General features: G+C 47.4%; 1 protein-coding gene across 3 annotated transcripts in view; it reads left to right on the top strand.

The window, feature by feature from the left end:
* Positions 1–4,494: 4,494 nt before the first annotated feature.
* Positions 4,495–19,626, top strand: part of pacs2 (phosphofurin acidic cluster sorting protein 2) — a 195,448-nt gene continuing 180,316 nt past the window's right edge. The window contains exon 1 of one of the 3 annotated variants that reach the window (XM_045708134.1): positions 4,495–5,382. In XM_045708134.1, the coding sequence (XP_045564090.1) occupies positions 5,267–5,382 (116 nt within the window). In that variant the 5' untranslated portion in view covers positions 4,495–5,266. The remainder of the gene's footprint in view (positions 5,383–19,626) is intronic. The other 2 variants (XM_045708102.1, XM_045708173.1) reach the window with 2 other exon arrangements.

The raw sequence follows: 19,626 nt of genomic DNA, 5'->3' as shown, positions 1-19,626 counted from the left end.
ATGATGTAATAATGACTTTCTGGGATGATGTAATAATGACCTTCTGGGATTATGTAATAATGACCTTCTGGGATGATGTAATAATGACCTTCTGGGATGATGTAATAATGACTTTCTGGGATGATGTAATAATGACCTTCTGGGATGGTGTAATAATGACCTTCTGGGATGATGTAATAATGACTTTCTGGGATGATGTAATAATGACCTTCTGGGATGATGTAATAATGACTTTCTGGGATGATGTAATAATGACCTTCTGGGATTATGTAGATAAGCCTTGTATCATGGTCTGTTACTACAAGTCAGAGTAACATCCACATATTCAGGGACATTAAAAGTTCTTCATGCATGATATCAGATCTATCTATTAGTCTTGGTGAACATGGTGGTTAGTCACCTACAACATGCAAAATCATATGCACACATTGATTTATTGATTTTAGTTCTGCTTTCAATACAATGCAAAAAAATAAAAAATATCTCCCCAATTTGGTGATATCCAATTGGTAGTTATAGTCTTGTCCCATCACTGCAACTACTTCCCTACGTACGGACTCGGGAGAGGCGAAGGTCGAGAGCCATGCGTCCTCTGAAACACGACCTCTCTCTGAGGACACGCCCCTGTGGCAACCCTGTGTTCAGGTCAGTTAATCAGAGAGACCTGAACACAGGGGCACCCGAGGGGTGTGTCCTCTCTCTGAACACAGGGGCGCCCGAGGGGTGTGTCCTCTCTCTGAACACAGGGGCACCCGAGGGGCGTGTCCTCTCTCTGAACACAGGGGCACCCCAGGGGCGTGTCCTCTCTCTGAACACAGGGGCACCCGAGGGGTGTGTCCTCTCTCTGAACACAGGGGCGCCCCAGGGACGTGTCCTCTCTCTGAACACAGGGGCACCCCAGGGACGTGTCCTCTCTCTGAACACAGGGGCGCCCCAGGGGCGTGTCCTCTCTCTGAACACAGGGGCACCCCAGGGACGTGTCCTCTCTCTGAACACAGGGGCGCCCCAGGGGCGTGTCCTCTCTCTGAACACAGGGGCGCCCCAGGGACGTGTCCTCTCTCTGAACACAGGGGCGCCCCAGGGACGTGTCCTCTCTCTGAACACAGGGGCGCCCCAGGGACGTGTCCTCTCTCTGAACACAGGGGCGCCCCAGGGGCGTGTCCTCTCTCTGAACACAGGGGCGCCCCAGGGACGTGTCTCTCTCTGAACACAGGGGCGCCCCAGGGGCGTGTCCTCTCTCTGAACACAGGGGCGCCCCAGGGGCGTGTCCTCTCTCTGAACACAGGGGCGCCCCAGGGACGTGTCCTCTCTCTGAACACAGGGGCGCCCCAGGGATGTGTCTCTCTCTGAACACAGGGGCGCCCCAGAGGCGTGTCCTCTCTCTGAACACAGGGGCGCCCCAGGGACGTGTCCTCTCTCTGAACACAGGGGCGCCCCAGAGGCGTGTCCTCTCTCTGAACACAGGGGCGCCCCAGGGGCGTGTCCTCTCTCTGAACACAGGGGCGCCCCAGGGACGTGTCCTCTCTCTGAACACAGGGGCGCCCCAGGGACGTGTCCTCTCTCTGAACACAGGGGCGCCCCAGGGACGTGTCCTCTCTCTGAACACAGGGGCGCCCCAGGGACGTGTCCTCTCTCTGAACACAGGGGCGCCCCAGGGGCGTGTCCTCTCTCTGAACACAGGGGCGCCCCAGGGACGTGTCCTCTCTCTGAACACAGGGGCGCCCCAGGGACGTGTCCTCTCTCTGAACACAGGGGCGCCCCAGGGACGTGTCCTCTCTCTGAACACAGGGGCGCCCCAGGGGCGTGTCCTCTCTCTGAACACAGGGGCGCCCCAGGGGCGTGTCCTCTCTCTGAACACAGGGGCGCCCCAGGGGCGTGTCCTCTCTCTGAACACAGGGGCGCCCCAGGGACGTGTCCTCTCTCTGAACACAGGGGCGCCCCAGGGATGTGTCCTCTCTCTGAACACAGGGGCGCCCCAGAGGCGTGTCCTCTCTCTGAACACAGGGGCGCCCCAGGGACGTGTCCTCTCTCTGAACACAGGGGCGCCCCTGGGACGTGTCCTTGCACCACTGTTGTTTCTTTATCTATGCTGACCAGATGAAGATCCAAGGAAACAACGTGAGGCTTTTCAAGTACGCGGATGACCTGGCTCTGGTGGGACTCTTTATTAAAGATGCTACGTCAGATGGGGACAGCTGTTTTAAAAACAGACCAACAACCTTCAAGAATGGTGTCCTCCACATCCATGTGGACAAGACAAATGAGCTGATCAACAATGGCAACAACCTGCCAATGTCCCAACCACTCTCACTGAACGACCAATCAGTGGAGGAGGTAGAGTGTTTTAAATACCTAGGGACACAAATGGATGACAGAGAACAAAGACTGTTTTTCTCTCTTTTTTGAAATTTTTATAAAGCAAGCCAGCGCCTGCTTTTAGTTAGGAAATTGAAGGGGTTAGGGGTCAACCAGGATGTTCTGGAGAGGCTATAAAGAAGTCTGGTGGAGAGCATCCTCACGTTCAATATGACAGTCTGGTATGGTAATCTGAGCGTGAAGAGCAAAAGAAAACTGACCAGAATAGTAAACACAGTCAGCAAAGTAATTGATTGACCACAGGCACAGTTGAGAATTCTGTTCCACAAAGGCAACCATAAAGAATGCTCTGGCTGGTGTTGTCGTTGGCGACCCCTCCAACCCTCAGTTCCAGAGACTTTCCTCTGGCCGGCGCTTCAGAATGCCCCATGGTCAAGATGAACGTGTTCAAACATTCGTTCGTTCCTTGTGCTGTTGTTGGGACTACTAAATGCAACGTAAATTGTATCGGTATATTTACTTATCTATCTAGTGCAGTTGGGGCAGCGGACAATTGTGAGGGAATGTATTAATGTCCTCCTATATGTTGTTAGGTTATGCAGTATGGTGGAATGTTTGTGATGTGAGAATGCATGTGTATGTAATCTTTTTAATGTAAGGTGATGCCAAAGAAATAATGGACAATAAAGTTTTATTCTATATGACATCCTGTCAAAATAAAGCTTAAAAAAAAAAAAAAGATCTGTGCAAAGTAATATGAAGTATTTTGGGAATACAATCTGCAATTTCAAAAATAAATGCTGTATTTTACAACTGCATACTGTATCACGATTTATAAACTGGGTGGTTCGAGCCCTGAATGCTGATTGGCTGACAGTGACAGACCTTATACCACGGGTATGACAAAATTTTTTTACTGCTCTAATTACATTGGTAACCAGTTTATAATAGCAATAAGGCACCTCAGGGTGTTTGTGGTATATGGACAATATACCACGGCTAAAGGGCTGTATCCAGGCACTCCGCAATGCATCATGCAGTATATTGGCCATATACCACACCCACCCCCGTGCCTTATTGCTTAAATATACCACTAGGTGGCATAATTGAGCTGTAAGTGTAGACTGAACGTTCAATGAAAAAAATCTATTTGATTTGTTTTCAAAAAACACATTGATCTCTCTGAAGTGGTAATGATGGCATGAAGCTGTCTCAAATCAATGCATTTACTGGAGTTGTGTCACTGTTACACACAATGTAAATGAAGCATTGGTGAAATGATTTAGATTGTTTGGTTTTTTTGTCAATGGCAAATATGCTCCCACAAAATTAGTGTCGATTCCTCAAGGTCATACAAAGAAAACTTGTAAATGATGTATGGGGGGGGGAAAAATAACTGTATGGCAGTCCCAATCAATGGTGTATATACAGTACAAATGTCCAAAGTCAGACAGTCCAGCCTGCTCTTTTCTGTTTGTCTTGTAAACTTTACATTTCTGCAACAAAGCACCCAGTAAATTAGAACGCAGAATCGTCAAGGGTTAACCCCTAGTCCTTCATCATGACCCATTACACATAAATCATTGGACGAAGATGTCTTCTGTAGGGCGGCCATATCTCCGTGTTACAGCGCTTGTTTACAGACAACAGACAGAAGACAGAGTGGACAACCTGTGCTGTATTAATTAGCTATCTGAGTCTACAAACAGCTGTGTTTAAAAGGAAGACAGACGACACAAACATGTTGTCACTGAAAAATACTGTCTGCTGCAACTGTGTTAAAACCAGTTAAAACAGTGTACAGCATTGGTGGCTGGTGGGAGGAGATATAGGAGGACGGGCTCATTGTAATGGCTGGAATAGAATAAATGGAACGGTATTAAAAACACATCAAACATATGGAAACCACATATTATGACTCTGTTTCATTGATTCCATTCCAGCCATTACAATGAGCCCGTACTCCTATAACTCCCCCCCACCAGCCTCCACTGGTGTATATATATTATTTATTTTATTATTTTTTTGACATTTCTGAAATTATTTGGATGTGATATGAAAGTAGAGGGTAACGTGACTTAGAAAAGATTCACATTTAAATGGAGTATTTCGTTGATTTGGCTTCCTGAGCCAGTTCGCCCTTTAAACAGAAGATGGACGGAAGGTCCTTCGACAGAAGATGTAACGTTAGACTCCTTCGGTCCGATGTTAGTCGATGTTACCCGAATCAAACTTGTATTCAACATTCGACAGTCACAATGATGTTTATATATGTATAGACAATCTTCAATGATACAATTTTTTTTTTTACACAATTTCATGGGCTGACGTTAATGCAGAAAAATATTGTGCACTAATCTTGGGAGCAGCAAAAAACCAAAAAGGCCATTTTTGAGAAGGTTTACCTGCAGACCGCACCTAGTCGGTTGCTCGGAGACGAGTGAAGATGCAGCATGTTTGTGTGCTTGTATTAACTCCGCTTGTTTCAGAGCCTTTAAGCTAGATAACAATACATCTATTCATATACATTGTAAATGATACATAATTTTTGTTGTTGTTGGGGGAAACATATTTTTGCATGTAGGTTGAAGGACATTGCTTTGCATACCACCTCGCCAGCCTTGTGTCCTGTCTGAACGAATGGCTGCGTCCATAGCCAGCCATGACGTGATTTCCTGGGGGTGGCAGTGGGAGCAAAGTACCGCAGTTCTCTGCGACTCTGACATGGGAGCATTTGGTCCGGAACAACCTGCTGCACTAACTCCACATTGTACGAATTTCATCGCATGAAGAACTGTTTTAATAAAAAAAAAAAACATTTTATATTTAGTAATTTTTTTTGACCAACGCACTGAAAGACAAATTCATTTTTAAAATTTTTATTCAGATAGGTATATATTTTGTACCGCTTCGGTTCGTGTGGACGTTTTAGGCAGACTCATAACGAACCATGGCGGAGAGAAGTGGCCGGTTGAGCTTCGGTGGCGGGGCGCTCAACAGACCCGTACCGATGAACCTGTTCGCCACATGGGAAATAGATGGATCGTCCCCGAGTTGCATCCCGAGGTAAGTCGTGTTCCTTGTCTTGTTCCCACAGCCATCTATACTTTGACATACTTGATAGTGCTTAGATTAGACAAGCAGGCAGTTTGCTCTGATGGATAATACAGCAGCAGTGATGGTTTTTAATATTGTCGCATCACAAGAACAACCAGCCCCATTGCATTGACTGTGTGACTAAATGTTAGACAATTACTATCCTATTCAATTGGACGTTTCTTCCTAAGTTAAATGGCTAGCTAGCTTACCACTGCTGTAGGCCTACACTCTCTGCCAAAGTTTAGGCATAGCTAAACTAGCCAGTAGCCTTGTCCCAGGACCAATGAGTTTCAAACAGAGATGGATGCCACCCACCTAGTTGAGTTTGAAGGTTTGGACCATATGGCTGGCATTTCCGGGACCATGAGAGTTGGCTATTCTTCACCACTTATGGTTGTTGTCATGCCAAACATGAAAGCATCTTCTGAAGAGGAAATCAGATGTTATTTAGGGTAGAGGGAAACCTGGTGGTGAAACCAGCCTGACTGATGGCTGCCTGCTTCCTCCAGGCTAGGGGTGGTAGCTCACTGGAGGGCCAAGACAACACAGACCAAGCCAGGCTAGGGGTGGTAGCTCACTGGAGGGCCAAGACAACACAGACCGCCAGCCAGGCTAGGGGTGGTAGCTCACTGGAGGGCCAAGACAACACAGACCACCAGCCAGGCTAGGGGTGGTAGCTCACTGGAGGGCCAAGACAACACAGACCACCAGGCTAGGGGTGGTAGCTCACTGGAGGGCCAAGACAACACAGACCGCCAGCCAGGCTAGGGGTGGTAGCTCACTGGAGGGCCAAGACAACACAGACCACCAGCCAGGCTAGGGGTGGGAGCTCACTGGAGGGCCAAGACAACACAGACCAAGCCAGGCTAGGGGTGGTAGCTCACTGGAGGGCCAAGACAACACAGACCGCCAGCCAGGCTAGGGGTGGTAGCTCACTGGAGGGCCAAGGCAACACAGACCACCAGCCAGGCTAGGGGTGGTAGCTCACTGGAGGGCCAAGACAACACAGACCGTCAGGCTAGGGGTGGTAGCTCACTGGAGGGCCAAGACAACACAGACCGCCAGCCAGGCTAGGGGTGGTAGCTCACTGGAGGGCCAAGACAACACAGACCGCCAGCCAGGCTAGGGGTGGTAGCTCACTGGAGGGCCAAGACAACACAGACCACCAGCCAGGCTAGGGGTGGTAGCTCACTGGAGGGCCAAGACAACACAGACCGTCAGCCAGGCTAAGGGTGGTAGCTCACTGGAGGGCCAAGACAACACAGACCGCCAGGCTAGGGGTGAGAGCTCACTGGAGGGCAGAGACAACACAGACCACCAGCCAGGCTAGGGGTGGTAGCTCACTGGAGGGCCAAGACAACACAGACCATCAGCCAGGCTAGGGGTGGTAGCTCACTGGAGGGCCAAGACAACACAGACCGTCAGGCTAGGGGTGAGAGCCCACTGGAGGGCCAAGACAACACAGACCACCAGCCAGGCTAGGGGTGGTAGCTCACTGGAGGGCCAAGACAACACAGACCACCAGCCAGGCTAGGGGTGAGAGCCCACTGGAGGGCCAAGACAACACAGACCACCAGCCAGGCTAGGGGTGGTAGCTCACTGGAGGGCCAAGACAACACAGACCGCCAGGCTAGGGGTGAGAGCCCACTGGAGGGCCAAGACAACACAGACCACCAGCCAGGCTAGGGGTGGTAGCTCACTGGAGGGCCAAGACAACACAGACCACCAGCCAGGCTAGGGGTGGTAGCCCACTGGAGGGCCAAGACAACACAGACCACCAGCCAGGCTAGGGGTGGTAGCCCACTGGAGGGCCAAGACAACACAGACCACCAGCCAGGCTAGGGGTGGTAGCTCACTGGAGGGCCAAGGCAACACAGACTGCCAGCCAGGCTAGGGGTGGTAGCTCACTGGAGGGCCAAGACAACACAGACCGCCAGGCTAGGGGTGAGAGCCCACTGGAGGGCCAAGACAACACAGACCACCAGCCAGGCTAGGGGTGGTAGCTCACTGGAGGGCCAAGGCAACACAGACCACCAGCCAGGCTAGGGGTGAGAGCTCACTGGAGGGCCAAGACAACACAGACCACCAGCCAGGCTAGGGGTGGTAGCTCACTGGAGGGCCAAGACAACACAGACCACCAGCCAGGCTAGGGGTGGTAGCTCACTGGAGGGCCAAGACAACACAGACCACCAGCCAGGCTAGGGGTGGTAGCTCACTGGAGGGCCAAGACAACACAGACCTCTGAAACCATAAAGCCAGTGTCACACGACGTAGTCTGGTGCTGCAACAAGGGAGAACATAATCAAGGGATTCTGATTTCTTTCTTCAGGCACCTTATTTTGTCACATAGGCCTAGTCCAATGACAGAACAGGAATATAGGCCTAGTCCAATGACAGAACAGGAACATAGGCCTAGTCCAATGGCAGAACAGGAACATAGGCCTAGTCCAATGGCAGAACAGGAACATAGGCCTAGTCCAATGGCAGAACAGGAACATAGGCCTAGTCCAATGGCAGAACAGGAACATAGGCCTAGTCCAATGGCAGAACAGGAACATAGGCCTAGTCCAATGGCAGAACAGGAACATAGGCCTATTCCAATGGCAGAACAGGAACATAGGCCTAGTCCAATGACAGAACAGGAATATAGGCCTAGTCCAATGGCAGAACAGGAATATAGGCCTAGTCCAATGGCAGAACAGGAACATAGGCCTAGTCCAATGGCAGAACAGGAACATAGGCCTAGTCCAATGGCAGAACAGGATATAGGCCTATTCCAATGGCAGAACAGGAACATAGGCCTAGTCCAATGGCAGAACAGGAACATAGGCCTAGTCCAATGGCAGAACAGGAACATAGGCCTATTCCAATGGCAGAACAGGAACATAGGCCTAGTCCAATGACAGAACAGGAATATAGGCCTAGTCCAATGGCAGAACAGGAATATAGGCCTAGTCCAATGGCAGAACAGGAACATAGGCGTAGTCCAATGGCAGAACAGGAATATAGGCCTAGTCCAATGGCAGAACAGGAACATAGGCCTAGTCCAATGGCAGAACAGGGACATAGGCCTAGTCCAACGGCAGAACAGGAACATAGGCCTATTCCAATGGCAGAACAGGAACATAGGCCTAGTCCAATGACAGAACAGGAATATAGGCCTAGTCCAATGGCAGAACAGGAATATAGGCCTAGTCCAATGGCAGAACAGGAATATAGGCCTAGTCCAATGACAGAACAGGAATATAGGCCTATTCCAATGGCAGAACAGGAATATAGGCCTAGCCCAATGGCAGAACAGGATTATAGGCCTAGCCCAATGACAGAACAGGAATATAGGCCTAGCCCAATGGCAGAACAGGAATATAGGCCTAGTCCAATGGCAGAACAGGAATATAGGCCTATTCCAATGGCAGAACAGGGATATAGGCCTAGTCCAATGGCAGAGCAGGAATATAGGCCTAGTCCAATGGCAGAACAAGAATATAGGCCTAGTCCAATGGCAGAACAGGAATATAGTCCAATGGCAGAACAGGAATATAGGCCTATTCCAATGGCAGAACAGGAATATAGGCCTAGTCCAATGGCAGAACAGGAATATAGGCCTAGTCCAATGGCAGAACAGGAATATAGGCCTAGCCCAATGGCAGAACAGGAATATAGGCCTAGCCCAATGGCAGAACAGGAATATAGGCCTAGCCCAATGGCAGAACAGGAATATAGGCCTAGCCCAATGGCAGAACAGGAATATAGGCCTAGCCCAATGGCAGAACAGGAATATAGGCCTAGCCCAATGGCAGAACAGGAATATAGGCCTAGTCCAATGGCAGAACAGGAATATGGATTCCAAAACTCAATCTAAATATTGAAACAAACAGAATGATTTAGCAGAAATCTCTAGAACACTGAATGCATCCCAAATGGCACCCTAACTATTCCCGACACAGTGCGCTACTTTTGACCAGATCCCTGGTGAACAGTACTACACCATAGGGAACAGAGTGCCATTTGGTTCGACAGCTTGTTTCTCCGATAAAGCTGAATGACTTTCAGCAACACTTGGTCCTAGAAGCTGTTTTATCATATCATGGCTTTATCCAGGCAGGCCTTCATTGTACTAAAGTACAGTGCAGACACTTCACTGTATTCATCTGCTTACAGGACATTATTCACCCTGCGTGTGTTTAGGATTGTATACTAGTAAACCCTTGGCATCATTTTCAGAGTTCATTCTTGAAAATATGTTTTTTTTTTGTTTGTTTTTTACAGCCTTTTGTAAAGTTGTGATATCCTTTTGGTCTTTCTTCTCTGACCCATAACTTCTTCATGACACTATCTTGGGGTCAATTGAGAGTAATTTCTGTATTACACATGACTTCCATTGGAAATGCATACCTTAGGCTAGTCATCATCATGCTCTGTGAGATGTCGATAACAAACATGTTGGTGAAATGTCATAGCTTTCTTTCAACCCGTTCACTATGCAGAAATCTCTCTGCCATTTCCTGGATGCTAAAATTTATAATAGTTTGCCTAAGTTCATTGTGTTGAGAATCATTGCACCATCTAATCCGCTGTGGAAATATATTTTCCATAACCAGAAATATTGTATTTTCAACAGTTTTTGAAGCTAGTGTACAAAACCGAAAGGAAAAGATGCAAAAATTAAACTTAAGAATGGGAAGTATAGAAATAGCTCACATAGAACAGATCTACTGCTTCTTAGACTGGCTTACAATACAAATGACAGATCTATAACTTACATTTCTATGTGAATTTTGTCAGGTTGCCCCCCCCCCCCCAAAGAAAGTTACATATTATACCTTTTAAACCTTTTAAACTATTTTTTTATTTTTCACTGATCTACAAGCAACGTATTTTGTCAAAAGAGGAAGCTATAGGTAGTGTCGTTAGATTGCTTATCTGCACTAGATTTTTTTCAAATACAGTTATGGTAGAGACTTGATTTAGAGTTAGATTGACACACGCGGGACTGGTTCAGTGTGAATCGAACTGCCACTCAGTGTGTCTCTTGTCCTGTGGCGCATCAGTGTGACTCTGTATTGATCCACCTCCCTTATGTTTCTCTCTCTGCAACTCAGCTTCTGCTCCTCTCTTCAAGCTTGTCCCAAATGTTATCCTGTTTCTTACATTGGGCTCGCTCTAGTCAAAAGTAGTGCACTATGGGCCCTGGTGAAAGGTGTAGAGAATAGGGTACCATTTGGGACTCTGCCTAGACTCTATAGGCCTGTATAACGTTACCCTGACTCTATAGGCCTGTATAACATTACCCTGACTCTATAGGCCTGTATAACAGTACCCTGACTCTATAGGCCTGTATAACAGTACCCTGACTCTATAGGCCTGTATAACAGTACCCTGACTCTATAGGCCTGTATAACAGTACCCTGACTCTATAGGCCTGTATAACAGTACCCTGACTCTATAGGCCTGTATAACATTACCCTGACTCTATAGGCCTGTATAACATTACCCTGACTCTATAGGCCTGTATAACATTACCCTGACTCTATACATTACCCTGACTCTATAGGCCTGTATAACATCACCCTGACTCTATAGGCCTGTATGGTAATATGACTTTATTCATGACACTGAGTCTTTTTAATAGAACAAAGATCTGAGGGACTTCCCTGCTTTTTGAGGTTGTTCTGTATATTACATTAGTTTTATTCAATGACTTTATTATTTAATTCCAAGTCATCATCTCATCTCTATAGAGCTGCTGCCTATGCTGAATACCAACTATCAATCAAGCAACTGAATCTCTATCCCTCGCCATCACGCATTCTTCACTCTTCTCTCCGTTTTTGTGTCTGCTCCAAACAGACCGGATAAGTAGATGCGCAATGGATTATGGTCATTGTAGTTAATTACCTGCGCGAAACTATACTGGAATAAAAAAAATATAAACGCAACATGCAACAATTTCAATGATTTTACTGAGTTTACAGTCCATATAAGGAAAACAGTCAATTGAAATAAAATCATTAGACCCTAATTTATGGATTTCACGTGACTTGGGAATACAGATATGCATCTGTTCACAGATACCTTAAAAAAGGTAGTGCCGTGGATAGGGCTGTTGCAGTGACCGTGTTACTGCCACATCGGCTGTCACGAGTCATGAAGGCAGTCAAATTCCGTACCGTTTAGTCACGGTAATTAGGCTTTTCCAAGCTCTGATGCTTCTCATGGTCATTAATAGACTACCGAACTTGCTTAATTAACTGTCTGGTACTCAGCACTCTTACATCAATGTAATCGAAAATCGAATCAAACACTTCATGAGAGCCGATGAGCTCATGTTGCTCAACATTTCTATCGGCTCTGCAATTGTGGGAGTGATGGCCTCTATTAAAAAGAGGAGGATCCCATCAGCTTTCTGTAGGCTAGGCTTTCTATATTTATTTCTCAACTTTCCTATTATTAAGCACATTGCTTATCTTTACAACAGGAGTATAGCCTACCTGGCTGGCATGAAAATGAACCACGAGGAAAAGTGTCCTCCATTCGCTATTTAAGTGCATAGATGACATGTATTGTTTTCCCGCTGTCCCTGTTTCGAGACAAGGACAGACATAATGGCCCGTTCTAAATCAAAACAAATTTCATACATATATATATATTATTTAGTATATGTAAAGACAAGATTAAATTAAGAATAGTCCGATGCCCGTCATTGTAAATCAGAATTTGTTCTTAACTTACTTGCCTAGTTAAATAAAATAAAAAGATGGGTGACAATATTAGCCTAATGATATATTATCAGTTGTGAATGATGCCCAGCATAAGAAACAGTCCGTTTGTTTTTTTTGTTGCTACTTTTTCGAATCATAGTCGCACACCTCATGTAGCCTAACCCATAGGCCTATATGTTTTAATAAGGTTTGTATTACAACTAAAGAGGCCAAATAACTTCTTAAATTTAAGCCCATTAATCCGCTTTACAAGGGGTGTAGAGCCTAACTGGCTTACATAAGCAGCGTGTGAGTTTCACGTTTAAAAATGCATAAAAATTCACCTTTTTATAATAAAAGCATTACATGGATAATTGCATTTGCAGTCACTTTTAATAATGGTGTTTTCCGCTGATGGAACATTCCCACTTATAGCCTGCTACCGTGTTCGTATTGCTGCGCATATAATGTGAAGAAATAGCCTAATAGCTTATCAATGTTTTAAGCTAAATCTGATCTCTTGCGTCAGCCACATTGCATAAAAATGTTTTTTTTAATTTTTTATGCGAGTGGTTGTATTAATTTGGGATCTATCGCATCCCACAACTGTCCCAGACTATGTTTGGAATATTTATTTCTCACACAGAATAGAATAGGTCAACTTTTGTACTATGGGGGATAGTAGATTGACATAGGCTTTTGCTGTTCGTTAGGCCTACACATCTTGTTGGCTGACGAAATGTAAATGTGGACAGTTCTTTCAATATCTTCAATATGCAGCTCGGAATTGGATAAGGATGCGCGCAGTTGAGTCCGCGATGTGTCTGTCTTCACTTGTAGCCTGTGAGAAAGGAGAGAGCCATGTGGAGAGCCATGTGAGTGAGAGGCGCTTCGGAACGCGCAGCACTCAGGGAGAAGGACACAACGCAGCACTCCAGGCCAAGGGCAAAACGGCCATTAGTTGCCTCATGCAGCGCTGGATATGAAATTGCTGGATATTGGCGAGAACTGGAACACGCTGTCGTACACGTCGATCCAGAGCATCCCAAACATGCTCAAATGGGTGACATGTCTGGTGAGTATGCAGGCCATGGAAGAACTGGGATGTTTTCAGCCGCAAGGAATTGTGTACAGATCCTTGCAACATGGGGTCGTGCATTATCATGCTGAAACATGAGGTGATGGCGGTGGATGAATGGCACAACAATGGGCCTCAGGTTCTATTCATGGTATCTCTGTGCATTCAAATTGCCATAGATAAAATGCATTTTTTTTCGTTGTCCGTAGCTTTATGCCTGCCCATACCATAACCCCACCGACACCATGGGGCATTCTGTTCACAACGTTGACATCAGTAAACCGCTCACCCACACGATGCCATACATGCGGTCTGCGGTTGTGAGTCCATTTGGACGTACTGCCAAATTCTTTAAAATTATGTTGGAGGTAGCTTATGGTAGAGAAATGAACATTCAATTCTCTGGCAACATCTCTGGTGGACATTCCTGCAGTCAGCATTTCAATTGCACTGCTCCCTCAACTTAAGACCTCTGAGGCATTGTTTTGTGACAAATCTGCACATTTTAGAGTGGCCTTTTATTGTCCCCCCCCCCAGCACAAGGTGCACCTGTGTAATCATGCTGTTTAATCAGCTTCTTGATATTCCACACCTGTCAGGTGGTATAATTAGCTTGGCAAAGGAGAAATGCTCACTAACAGGGATGTAAACAAATTTATGCTAAAGATTTTGAGATTTTTGCGCGTATGGAACATTTCTTGGATCTTTTTATTTCAGCTCATGAAACATTCAGGCTTCATCATTGGTTTACTCTGAGTGATTCTTAGCCTATAGGCAACAGGAGAATAGCTGACAGGAACTGTCACTTCTACTACATCTGGCTGTCACCACTTTCCACTGACCTGGTCACTTAGTCAGAAGAGGCTTTCATTCGTACACGACAGTGGATTGTTCTCCTTAGGCCCTTGATTCCTTGACATAAATATTGTTCTGTACTCTACCCTACTGCAGAGCTGTGTTTGTGTCTGTCTGATCGGTCTGTCTGTCTGATCGGTCTGTCTGTCTGAACGGTCTGTCTGTCTGAACGGTCTGTCTGTCTGAACGGTCTGTCTGTCTGAACGGTCTGTCTGTCTGAACGGTCTGTCTGTCTGTCTGAACGGTCTGTCTGTCTGTCTGAACGGTCTGTCTGTCTGTCTGAACGGTCTGTCTGTCTGTCTGAACTGTCTGTCTGTCTGTCTGAACTGTCTGTCTGTCTGTCTGAACGGTCTGTCTGTCTGAACGGTCTGTCTGTCTGTCTGAACGGTCTGTCTGTCTGTCTGAACGGTCTGTCTGTCTGTCTGAACGGTCTGTCTGTCTGTCTGAACGGTCTGTCTGTCTGGTCTGAACGGTCTGTCTGTCTGGTCTGAACGGTCTGTCTGTCTGGTCTGAACGGTCTGTCTGTCTGTCTGAACGGTCTGTCTGTCTGAACGGTCTGTCTGTCTGAACGGTCTGTCTGTCTGAACGGTCTGTCTGTCTGGTCTGTCGGTCTGTTTGTCTGAACAGTCTGTCTGTGTGATCAGTAGTGCTGTGTGATCAGTAGTGCTGTGTGATCAGTAGTGCTGTGTGATCAGTAGTGCTGTGTGATCAGTAGTGCTGTGTGATCAGTAGTGCTGTGTGATCAGTAGTGCTGTGTGATCAGTAGTGCTGTGTGATCAGTAGTGCTGTGCTGTCGTGAACCCTGTGTGTATTTTTATTTAACCTTTATTTAACCAGGCAAGTCGGTTAAGAACAAATTCTTATTTTCAATGACAGCCTAGGAACAGTGGGTTAAACTGCCTTGTTCAGGAGCAGAATGACAGATTTTTACCATGTCACCTCGGGGATTCGATCCAGCAACCTTTTGGTTACTAGTCCAATGCTCTAACCTTGTGTGTGTGTGTGTGTGTGTGTGTGTGTGTGTGTGTGCGCGCGTGCGTGCTATCGTGAACCCTGTGTGTGTGTGTGTGTGTGTGTGTGTGTGTGTGTGTGTGTGTGTGGGTGTGTGTGTGTGTGTGTGCTGTAGTGAACCCTGTGTGTGTGTGTGTGCGTGCTGTAGTGAACCCTGTGTGTGTGCTATCAGTGAACGCTGTGTGTGACCCCCTGACACACAGAGCAGGGTGTGTGTTGAGACAGAGGAGGGGTTGAGTGGGCCCTTGAACAGCAGCAGCTGGCCCCAGTAGGCTGACTAACAGTCCTATTCTGTCCTGTGTGTTGGAGGTCTGAGAATGCTGAGATGTCACTTTACCGTCGTACCAAATGGCACCATGTTCCCGACGTAGTGCACTACTGTTGACTAGGGCCCTGGTTAAAAGTAGTGCACTGCATAGGGAATAGGGTGCCGTTTGGGACGCTACCCTTGGAGCCCCGGGTATCTGAACACTCAGTTCTTTGTCCCCTTTTCCTGCAGCTCCCTCGCAGCGATCGCACCGCACAGGGAATGTAGAGTAGGACGAATGGCAGTCTGGTGGTGGTGCTGGCAGCAGTCGGCTAAATGGGAAGCATTGTTGATGTTTTTCTTGTGAATCCACACATCAAAATGAAGGCTAACCAGCCCATAGATATCCTATAATTCATTGTTTTAGTGAATGATGTGTGCTAGACATGGTGTAGTATCCCCGAGCTGAGGAAGATGCTTGAACTAACTACTATAATACTATGTATATCTAACTACTATAATACTATGTATATCTAACTACTATAATACTATGTATATCTAACTACTATAATACTATGTATATCTAACTACTATAATACTATGTATATCTAACTACTATAATACTGTGTATATCTAACTACTATAATACTGTGTATATCTAGCTACGATAATACTGTGTATATCTAGCTACGATAATACTATGTATATCTAGCTACTATAATACTATGTATATCTAACTACTATAATACTATGAAGTATATCTAATTACTATAATACTATGTATATCTAACTACTATAATACTATGTATATCTAGCTACTAGAATACTATGTATATCTAGCTACTAGAATACTATGTATATCTAGCTACTAGAATACTATGTATATCTAGCTACTATAATACTATGTATATCTAGCTACTATAATACTATGTATATCTAACTACGATAATACTATGTATATCTAACTACTAGAATACTATGTATATCTAGCTACTATACTACTATGTATATCTAATTACTATAATACTATGTATATCTAGCTACTATAATACTATGTATATCTAGCTACTATAATACTATGTATATCTAGCTACTATAATACTATGTGAAGTATATCTAACTACTAGAATACTATGTGAAGTATATCTAACTACTCTAGAATGCTATGTGAAGTATATCTAACTACTAGAATGCTATGTGAAGTATATCTAACTACTAGAATGCAATGTGAAGTATATCTAACTACTAGAATACTATGTGAAGGATTACTAGACCGTAGAGATGTATGATGTCATGGTTTAGTGTCCAGAAGATGATGTAACTGCTGGAATGTGTCAGTCATTCAGTAAGTGTTGCTGCTGTTATATAAGAGATATCCAACACCACCATGACTACCCACCCAAGTTACTTACATACACACACACACACACACACACACACACACACACACACACACACACACACACACACACACACACACACACACACCCCAGGTTGCTGAGACTGCAGGTCCTAGAGGGCAGACAGGACAGGGCTGGCGAGAGCAACCGTTACCTTACTGGTTTGCGTCCCAAAGGGCACCCTATTCTCTATATAGTTGTCACGACCTGACCTGAGAGAGCCGTTTTTTCTCTGTTTGGTTAGGTCAGGGTGTGACATGGGCTGGGCATTCTATGTGTTATATTTCTATGTTTTTTTTTTTTCCCCCTTTGATTGGCCTAGTATGGTTCCTAATCAGAGGCAGCTGTCTATCGTTGTCTCTGATTGGGAACCATACTTAGGCAGCCCTTTTTCCCTCCTTCAGTTGTGGGATCTTGTTTTTGTACAGCTGTTAGTAGCCTGCAAGACTTTTCGTTCGTTGTGTTGTTTATTGTTTTGTTTTTTGCTGGTTCACCGTTAAATAAAATATGATGAACCCAACTCACGCTGCGCCTTGGTCTACCCTTTACAACGAACGTCATAGAAGATCCCACCAACAAAGGACCAAGCAGCGTGATCAGGAGTGGACCTGGGAGTACATCCTGAATGGCAAGGGATCCTGGACGTGGGAGGAGATCCAGGCTGGATGGGATCGCCTCCCATGGGAACAGGTGGAGGCAGCGAGAGCAGAGCGGCGACGAGAAGAGGAACTTTTTGGGGGGGCACACGGGGAGATTGGCAGAGTCAGGGTTGAGACCTGAGCCAACTCCCCCCGTGCTTACCGTGGGGAGCAGGTGAACAGTCAGTCACCATGTTATGGGCACTGTGTCTCCAGTGCGCAGCCACAGCTCGGTGCGCTCTGTGCAAGCTCCCTGCAGTGACCGTGCTAGAGTTGGCATTCAGCCAGGAAGGATTGTGCCGGCTCAGCTTTCCTGGTCTCCGGTGCGTCTCTTCGGCCCAGGTTATCCTGCGCCAGCTCTACGCACGGTACCCCCAGTTCGCCAGCACAAACCAGTGTGACCTGTTCCAACGCCCCGCGCTTGTCGGGCTACGGGGGGGATCCAGCCAGGACGGGTTGTGCCAGTCATAAGCTCCAGACCTCCAGTGCGCCTCCAAGGCCCAGTATATCCTGCGCCAGTTCTACGCACTGTGTCGCCAGTGCGCCTGCACAGCCCAGTTCGTCCTGTGCCAGCGCCCCGCCCTTGCCGGACTAAAGTAAGCATCCAGCCAGGACGGGTTGTGCCAGTCATAAGCTCCAGACCTCCAGTGCGCCTCCACGGCCCAGTATACCCTCTGCCTGCTCTGCGCACCCGGCCTCCAGCGACGTTCCCTAGTCCAGAGCTCTCAGCGACGTTCCCTAGTCCAGAGCTCTCAGCGACGTTCCCTAGTCCAGAACTCTCAGCGACGTTCCCTAGTCCAGAACTCTCAGCGACGTTCCCTAGTCCAGAACTCTCAGCGACGTTCCCCAGTCTGGAGCCTCCAGCGACGTTCCCTAGTCCAGAACTCTCAGCGACGTTCCCTAGTCCAGAGCTCCCAGCAACGTTCCCCAGTCCGGAGCCGCCAGCAACGTTCCCTAGTCCGGTGAGACCTGTTCCGGCTCCACGTACGAAGCCTCCAGTGATGATCCATGGCATGGAGCCTGCAGCGACGGCCCCCGGTCCGGAACCTCCAGCGGCGGCCCGCGGTCCGGAACCTCCAGCGGCGGCCCGCGGTCCGGAGCCTCCAGCGGCGGCCCGCGGTCCGGAGCCTCCAGCGGCGGCCCGCGGTCCGGAGCCTCCAGCGGCGGCCCGCGGTCCGGAGCCTCCAGCGGCTGCCCCCGGTCCGGAGCCTCCAGCGGCGGCCCCCGGTCCGGAGCCTCCGGCTATAATCCACGGTCTGGTTCCTCTGGCGACACAAAAGCGGAGGGATCAGTGGGCGGAGTGGGGGCTCGCCCCGAACCGGAGCCGCCACCATGAGCAGATGCCCACCCGGACCCTCCCCTATAGGTTCAGGTTTGCGGCCGGGAGTCCGCACCTTTTGGGGGGGGGGTGTACTGTCACGCCCTGACCTGAGAGAGACATTTTTTCTCTGTTTGGTTAGGTCAGGGTGTGACATGGGCTGGGCATTCTATGTGTTATATTTCTATGTTTTTTTTTTTTCCCCCTTTGATTGGCCTAGTATGGTTCCTAATCAGAGGCAGCTGTCTATCGTTGTCTCTGATTGGGAACCATACTTAGGCAGACCTTTTTCCCTCCTTCAGTTGTGGGATCTTGTTTTTGTACAGCTGTTAGTAGCCTGCAAGACTTTTCGTTCGTTGTGTTGTTTATTGTTTTGTTTTTTGCTGGTTCACCGTTAAATAAAATATGATGAACCCAACTCACGCTGCGCCTTGGTCTACCCTTTACAACGAACGTCACAATAGTGCACTACTTTAGACCAGAGCCCTATTCCCTATATAGTGCACTACTTTTCACCAGGACCCATATCTGCCTCGCCCATAGGGCTCTGGTCCAAAGTAGTGCACTATGTAGGGAATAGGTCTCTGGTCTAAAGTAGTGCACTATATAGGGAATAGGGCACTATATAAGGAATAGGGTTCCCTTTGGGATGCAGCTGTCCGCCCGTCACCCCTCCTGATGTGCTTTGATACCCTCTCTCTCTGCAGGCCGATCAATCCTGCTTTCAGCTGACTCTACTAAGCGTCACTGCACAACACCGCCACGCCTTATTGGCTGCCTGCGTCGCCGCCGTGCCTTATTGGCTGCCTGCGTCGCCGCCGTGCCTTATTGGCTGCCTGCGTCGCCGCCGTGCCTTATTGGCTGCCTGCGTCGCCGCCGTGCCTTATTGGCTGCCTGCGTTCCATCTCCTCACTCTTCTCATTTTTATTTTCACCTGTTAACTCCTTCCTTTTGGAAATACAA

The sequence above is a fragment of the Salmo salar genome, chromosome ssa01 (genome assembly GCF_905237065.1).
Source record: "Salmo salar chromosome ssa01, Ssal_v3.1, whole genome shotgun sequence".
Lineage (NCBI taxonomy): Eukaryota > Metazoa > Chordata > Actinopteri > Salmoniformes > Salmonidae > Salmo > Salmo salar.
This window is presented reverse-complemented; position numbering and strand designations above follow the sequence as displayed.